This window comes from Sesamum indicum, linkage group LG9 (assembly GCF_026168435.1).
Source record: "Sesamum indicum cultivar Baizhima isolate 11 linkage group LG9, ASM2616843v1, whole genome shotgun sequence".
NCBI lineage: Eukaryota > Viridiplantae > Streptophyta > Magnoliopsida > Lamiales > Pedaliaceae > Sesamum > Sesamum indicum.
This window is the reverse complement of record NC_142665.1, coordinates 23,044,988-23,053,046: the sequence shown is the minus strand read 5'-3', so window position 1 is coordinate 23,053,046 and position 8,059 is coordinate 23,044,988. Positions and strand designations below refer to the sequence as shown.

The 8,059-nt window shown below is 38.4% G+C and overlaps 1 protein-coding gene across 1 annotated transcript; it reads right to left on the bottom strand.

The window, feature by feature from the left end:
• Positions 1-4,109: 4,109 nt before the first annotated feature.
• Positions 4,110-4,837, bottom strand: YCF37 (homolog of Synechocystis YCF37). Its single transcript, XM_088885470.1, has one exon. It carries the CDS (start codon positions 4,712-4,714, stop codon positions 4,241-4,243), a length of 474 nt encoding a protein of 157 aa, XP_088741596.1. The 5' UTR covers positions 4,715-4,837; the 3' UTR covers positions 4,110-4,240.
• Between the last annotated feature and the right edge of the window lie 3,222 nt (positions 4,838-8,059).

Genomic DNA, 8,059 nt, shown 5'->3' with positions numbered 1-8,059 from the left:
GGTCCCTTCTCTTTACCTTTATTAGTGTGCGAGCACAGCATAGACCACAGGCCCTCAGATTTGCAGCTCCAAACTGGTATTGTTAGCCAGCCCACTGCTTACAAAAAAACCGTAACAATTGCACAACGATCTTTTTTTATATTTGGTATAATTATGAATAACCAACAATATAACTATTGTGATCACGCTCTTCTTTCGTAAATAATAAGTCAGATTAATTTTCTTTGTCAGAATCTGAGGGTTTATTTTCCGATCTAAATGTCCATTTTTCAGATACAATGATTCTTGGTAAATGTCCCTGACTTGACGACTTGCAGTGAGATCTTCAGGTGCACTAAAATCCATAGCCCACACTGGGAAAGATGAAACCACTAGACTAGACAATATTAATAAATAAAACCCGCGGGACCAAACTGTCAGTTTCCGATAGGCCCACAGAAACAATCATCCATCATAAAAAACTACGGCAGCTCGCTGATGGATACCCCATTTCTATATATAGTCCTGATGTGAACGTCGTCAAGTGCTAAGAGTATAATTGAAGAAGTTTCATTTCATCGCTGCAAGAAATTCTCATGGCTTTTATGATCTCCAAAAACCAGCCATCTTCCGCTGAGAAGATGATCAGCTTCAGTCACAATGACGGGAGTATTGAGCCCCTGCAGGATTCCGTCTCCACACAGCTCTTTCTCAAATCATCGGCCCAGAGTCTGGACAAAGAAGCCGTGCTGAGGCGGCTCCGCCATCACAAGACCATCAACAGGGTTAAGAATGCTTTCCAGGCAATGTTAGCACCACAGCCACTTGATGCTGAGGAACTGTATGAAGAGAAATGGCTGCAACATGGGGACACTTTCACCTCTCCCTGACTGGGACGCAAGTCTTTTAGTTTTGGAACGTACTTGGGGAAAATTCCGATGGTGTTGGGCATTTTTCTTTTTCGTACATATAAACTTGTAGTGAGAGAATACCATGATGGAGATTTTAGTTAATCATTGAAGAAGTCAAGTTTAGTACGCTAGCTATTTGTGTTCTAAGATTCGGATGGATTTCAATTAATGTCAACTCCGTTACTGACATTCTACTCTTTGTCAGACTAACTAAATTGATTAGGTACGGCAATTGAAATGCACATCCGGAGCAACGTCTCGGATGCTAAAAAAATCATACTAAAGATGCTCAAAGTACTGAAGACATATCGAAAAATGAGGTTTGAGAATCAGGCGGCACAGCGTGATAATATGTTCAATTCAGGTGGCATCTTCGGTTCAAGATTGAGACAAGAGTGGCATGCTCCTACATCTACATGCCACCACACCAAGCACTTTAGTTTCCACAAACGGGTAATTTAGTTTTGGTTGTTCATTCATGTCTGAGTCTGACAAGATTTGGGACAATAAAGAATCCTATTGGGCGACATACTTTTAAGTTGATGAATCATCATGCAATTGCAAAGTGCTCTTCCCAATAGAATTCCGAATATAAAACTACAATCATTACACCTCTTGTTCATATTTTATTCAGTCAATATGTAGAGTGAGTTGCCCATTGATAAGAAAAGCTTAATAGTTAAGGGTCAATCACATTACAATATCAGCAGCGTATATCAAATTATTATTACATGTCGAGAATCCAGAGTTATAAGCATTTGTGGGAAACATATATATATATATATATATATATATATATATAAGACAATTTGTTGTGAAGTGAAGTGACATGTCACGATTTACCTAATTATTGTGAAATGAGTTGAAGCTGCTTTTCATGAAGTTATCCTTTGAGGCATTGGTTGAATATTCTGAACCCAGCAGCAGTTACAATACACACCTGATATATGAGTATCACCCATGGTATTCATGGAAGTGAATCCACAGTACAATATGACTTCTAGGATCAACAACTTGGTGAACTTTCCGGGATTCAGGGCTTGAATACTGTCCCACAACCCCAGCATGAGGTACAGTTGCTTCTCCCCTAGCAAGGGCATCAACATTTTCAAGCAAGTGTTGTCGTGGAAGGAGGCCAACGACATTCCCTTCTACCCTCCACACCAAACTCATCAAGCTCTTGTTCCCACTTTGTGTTATCCACATTCAGCATAACAATATTTACTTGGTCCCTTAATTGCATAATTAAAGTAGTATTAGAATAAAAAAGAATAACCTAATAATGTCTATTGCAATCGTGCAAGATGCACATGCCACATAATGATGAAAAGTTATCCCCAAGAGTAGAAATGATGGAACATTTAGTAAAAAGAGCTAGCAGCTGAAGAGTGAAGCGAACTAGGCATGCTTTCACATATAATACATGGAGCCAAAGGTTCTGTACAAATTAAACCAGCTTTCCATCTTTTAAAGAATGCCCGAGAATGAAGAAATGACTGATGCATTGGCTTGGGCTCATTTACTTTACTTCTCCTCGCCCCTTTTGTTTTGCCCCAAACACGACCAGCCTCCAACTGAGTAAGAGAACTTAATACCTTTATTCATTCGCAACACTGTTGTATCATATGTCCTTAATTTGTTTGTGGTCCACAAAATGTGAAATGGAAGTAGAATGTAACCATTTTATGTCTAATCTATGAAGCATCTCTTCAAAGTGCACTTGGGTATAAGCTTCTCTTACCGAGTGGGACAAACATGGGGAAATTGTAACTAATCCATCAAAATTTTAAGTTATACCTTAAACCAGTACATCATAGCAAAATTTTAACATAGATGGGAGAGGTTGAAATCATTAGGCTAGAAACTGAAATCGATGGTAACGACCAAAATATAAAATTGAGGTCATAAGAAATGCTAAAGAAATCACTTGTATTTCTGTTCCACTTTGTAGACATCCGGAGCCAATTCTCGGCATACTTCACACCAGCAAGTTCAAGTGGCGCCAGATGCCATGCAAAAATATTAAACTATGTATTCCGTTAGTCCCTTTTATGGCCGGAAAAGTTCCCGGTTGCAATTGAGCATAAACAGAGACAAACCTCTTCATATGGCAATGCTGCAGCAGCAAGGTCCTTCAATGAAACACCAAAGTCCAATCGTGATGACAAGAAAATTTTAACTGCTGCAAGTATAGAAACTACTGCAATTTGCTTATTGAATCTTTTGTCGGGATACTCTGGAAATCCGACACTAGGACTGGAGTTGTTTCCTTTGTGGCAGCGTTAGCTGTGTTTCCATTACTTTCAGATTGAGGTTCTATTAACCTCTTTCCCTACACAATTGTGCATATTAACAATAGCCAAACCAAATAATCATCACAGAAGCCAAAGCCCGAACTCAAAATTCAACCGGGAAATCAGTTCTAGGCAATATTCCAGAGCCTAACCTAGTTCTTAGCTAAAATAATCCTTTATTGACAGATCTAACTGAATTTGAAACCGAAGCATAAAGAGATGGCGCAAATATATGAAACTAATACAACAGGAAAATCGAGGTCTGGTGTAGCGGGCAATAGATAAATACCTCTGCCGGAGTCCACTAGATTGGGGTTGGTCTGGCAGAAGATTCTGCTACGTGGCAAATTTTTACTCTGGAAATAAAGAGAAACTCAAGATGCGCGGCGACTGGTAACGAAAATGGAAAGAATAGAGGCGGAGTCTGGGGAGGCTGACGGGGCCAGAAGCTGCAGCCACCCGAACCATGGCGGAGGAGTGGAAGCGCGGCCTCTCGTAAGCTTCCCAGTATTTTGTGGTGGAAACTACACACTAGTCACGAGTGGAGTCTTTGACTGGAGAGCAGAGTCGCTTCTCTTCTGTTGCACTCAGTACAGTCTACCCAGTGCAACACTAATTTGGCAAAAAACGTGATTTGATCACCTGATGGACCAACATTAGGCCGTATTCCTGCCTGGTAATTAGGATTAGCTTCTTGTTTTAAGGTTAGTTTTGTTCATAATTACGTAAGAAAATGTTTATAAAATTCTATTTCTGCTCACGTCTTCGCCGTCGCGCCGGCCCCTTCTCGCCATAGTACACTCCCCCAACATTATGAAATTACCGACTCTAACTTGATATTGTTGTCCTGTTGAGTGTAATGCAGAAACTACTGATAAATTGAGATTTTCTTCGTCACACGACTGAATTCAGTGCAACATTAATCTAAGTTTAGAAGTACAGATTTCACAGCCTGCCATTGCCGAATTTGTCAACGTACAAATTCCAACTGAATATTATAAACATCAAAATCACGGGGGGCGGGGGGGGGGGGGGGGGAGGAGATGGTGGTTTTTATCAGGATTTCTGAGCTTCCGGCCCTAAAATCCCATTGACAACAGAAGTGGCGATCAAAACCCCGAGGGCCTCCACTGCGGCGACAACTCCCGCCTGCGCCAGCCCGCCGAAGCTCACTGCCGTCTCGATCTCCTTTTCCGCCGTCTGAATGCCGTTCTCGGCCGCCTCAATCCCCTTCTCAGCCGCCTCAATCCCCTTCTCAGCCGCCACGATGCCCTTGTCCACTACCTCGAAACCTTCCTTCACAATCTCTTCCGCCTCCTGCTCCGCCTTACGCAGCCCTTTCCTCAGGCCGAACAGCGGTATGTCCTGCGCTCTGGCCGGCACCTCCATCGCCTTCAACGCCGTCGTGGCGGTGAACAGTAGCAAGCAGTGTCTCCGCGTCGGGAGCGCCACGAGCGCATGTTTCCTAGCGTGCACTGTTTGGGGCGCAGGGAGAGCTTGTGGTACGACGAGTGAGGTTGTGGAGGCCATGGCGTTTCACTCCGACAACAAAAGTGATCCTCTGAATTCATATTTGGGATATGTGGTGTGGGTTAACCAGGACCATATTCATACAGTGAAAAGACGAAAACCCCAACCCACAGGTAACAGTTCAATTTGAATGGCGTCAGTCATATACCACCAGGTTTAATTCATAAGTTTTACACATGTTGGGCTGTTCTGCCAATGGACTGGATCTATTTCAGAGTTTGCTCCTAATCCTGCTTTATAAGAATTGGCAGTATCAGAGAGTAATAGGGCCATCTGGGCCACTATGCTCAATCTCCAAAAATACATATCTACATTCAAAAGTTTGTGGGGCAAAGAATTGGTATTATGAATTTGAAGATTGTAAGTTTGAATTTCTAATAGTAAATTCTTTACATTTGTTTGGGTGATTTCATATTGGAATAAAGAGCTTTTTTAAAATTTAAATTCTTTAGATGAGTGGTGGGTGCATCATCTGATGTGATGAAGAGTGACAAAACTTTCGTGATACGCCAGCCCCAACTAGTCTCATCTTGCCTAGCTACATCTACCTTCCTGCAATTGTTCTTCCCACCAGAGTCATCATAATCACATCATATGATGGATTAAAGGGCGCCCGGGATTTTAATTTCTTGCACAAAATTTCCAGTGATTTCTTTATAGCTAGCTAGTAAAAAATCTTGGATAACCATTCGTCAACACGAGGGTCATGCAGTTGGGTAGACGACTCATTAATTAATTCAGAGATATATAGAGAGAGTCCAAATGGAACAAACAAAATACAGAGCAAGTTAATCAGTCTAATTATGGGGTTGTGCGGGACGGGGGCTAACAAGAAAAGAAATCGTTATTTCCAAAGCCTAGCTAATGAAATTAAGAGAATGAGATTATGATGATGGTGATCGATGATGATGGAATTCAAAAACCCACATGAATAACATGAATGCCAAACACCCCAGGTTTATGTCTCGTGTTTAGATCTTCTGATGTGAACGGATTAAGGATGAAATTAAGACATGCATAACAATATGTATGTCATATAGAGCATGCATGTTATATAGTGAATATTAATTAATATTAATGTTTTATGTTTAATTCAACAATATATATATATATTGTGTTAGGAAAAAAATGAAAATGGGTGGAAATAATTAGTGAACTAGTAATTACTGAAATATTTGGTGAATTGAAGCTGAAGCAATCAATATTAATTGGCATGACCTCATGGCTTACTACTACTTCTGGAATCAGATTCTTTAACATTTATTGATATTATCAATTATGGAGTACGTATCATATTCTATTTTTTTAATTAATTAATTAATGATGAGTTTATTAATTATTTTGGGGACTGGTCGGGTAGCATATATATATATATATATGTGTCTTCATCACATAATATAAGTATCAAAACTTGTTTATATTTAATTTAATTAGTGGGTGTCATAATATGTATATATTGGCATGAAAAATTATAATTCAGCTGTAGTTGATCTACTGCCGACACAATGTTAACTAATTGTAATCCTCCAATTAAGCAAGATAATGACACCATTAATTATTATGACATAAAAATCCAAACATAATTCACTTCCTCTACCCTAACTAACCCATATTTTGGAAATTATTTATTGTCAATTGGTACAACATTTATATATAACTCCACTGTAATAATAATAAGTTAATGATTGCTTTTCCATTTCTGTTTTCACAAAAACTGATTTCTTCAACATCAATTCAATGTGGCCCCATACATTACTGCACACCTTCTCTTCACATATTTCACGCTTTCATTAATTATTACCTACCTTCACCTGTAGTAAATATATATATATATTTTTTGTTATGTCGTAGCTAAAATTATGCACTATATAAATTATATATTAGAAATTGGGGTGTGCAAAGTGAGGTGAAGAGAGATTGAGCAACAAAGTTTACAAGTGTTTGGAAATGTAAAAATTAAATTAAAGAAAGCAGCAGTGGTTTTAGTTTTACCTAGTGCAGGGTGCCTTAATTAATTTTTCCTTAAAACTTTACACTTAATTACGGGGGTTTGTGCTGTTTTTGGATTATGTGGTTCTGATGTTTGTGCTCTTTCTTCCTCCCAACCCACTGTTTACCGTTAACCATTTATGGATTAATTAATTAATAGCCCTTCCTAATTACACATACTAGAGGTGGTTAATGATTAATTAAAAGAATGATTATGAGTAATTATAATTAGCAAGTGGGGAGCAAGTATTCACCCAATGAGACCATTCTTGATTCGTGTTCCTCATCTTACACCTTTTCTTTACCGACGTTAATGCATTTGCATGTTGCTTAATTAACTTTCCTATGCTCATCTCATCATTTCACCTCAACATTCTCTTTTAAGATTTGTTATAGTTACAATTACTCTCTTGTAAAAATTAGAAATATGCTCATCGAATTAACGAAATTGTTTAACAAATATTCTCTCGTACGTACCAGCCCGTTGCAGGGGGATATTTGTTAGACCTTCATTAATTTTAAGGAGAAATTTATAATTTTTTAAACAACGATAAGGAATTTATAATTATGACAAATCTAAAGGCGGCCAGTTGTAATTTAGCCTTTGATAGATGAAGATCACCGTCCTACATGTACATCTTATTTTGTTTATATTGGGTTTTCAAAACTCAAACTCTAAAGTCTACACATTGATATGTGAATAATGGTTCCTCTCAAAAGATATATGTTAATAATGGGTTGAGGTGTATGTCTCAACTCCACCTTTCAATGTGTGGGTCTTAGAATAAATAAATAAAACAAAATACTCATATCTCATTTCCGCGCCAAACATAAAATTAATAATATGCTGCAATGAATATAGTAGCTAGACACTCAAACTAGCACCAAACATATTATACAAATAATAATAATAATAAATAAATAAAAACAGAAAAGAAAAAAGAAAAGAAGTTAGGGGATTGTTGGAAAATTTACAAGTATGGGCATGCATGCATGCATGTAATTAAATTGTCCTCCTCCAGGTAATTACTCATAATTCCACTCACCAACAGACAAAGGGAAATCCCACCTTTTCCTACTGATTATTCCTTCACCTATATAGTAAATGTAATACTTTGATCTGTTCGCTCACATGCACCCACCCCTACTCCCTTCCAACCTCAAAACTCGCTTTTTGTCTCTCTTTAATCACAATATTCATACCTACTTCTCAATCACAAAAAGCTACTATGGAATCCCCCCCCCCCCCCCAAAAGAAAATAGAAAAAGACGAGTGGTGTTGATTTATTTTTAATTTCACTAACTGGGTATGTTAATTTTGGGTTTGTACAAACATATATATAGAGTAGTGGAATT

Coding starts and splice junctions, on each gene's coding strand:
- YCF37 (XM_088885470.1), bottom strand. CDS start 4,714: ATGGCCTCCACAACCTCACTCGTCGTACCACAAGCTCTCCCTGCGCCC.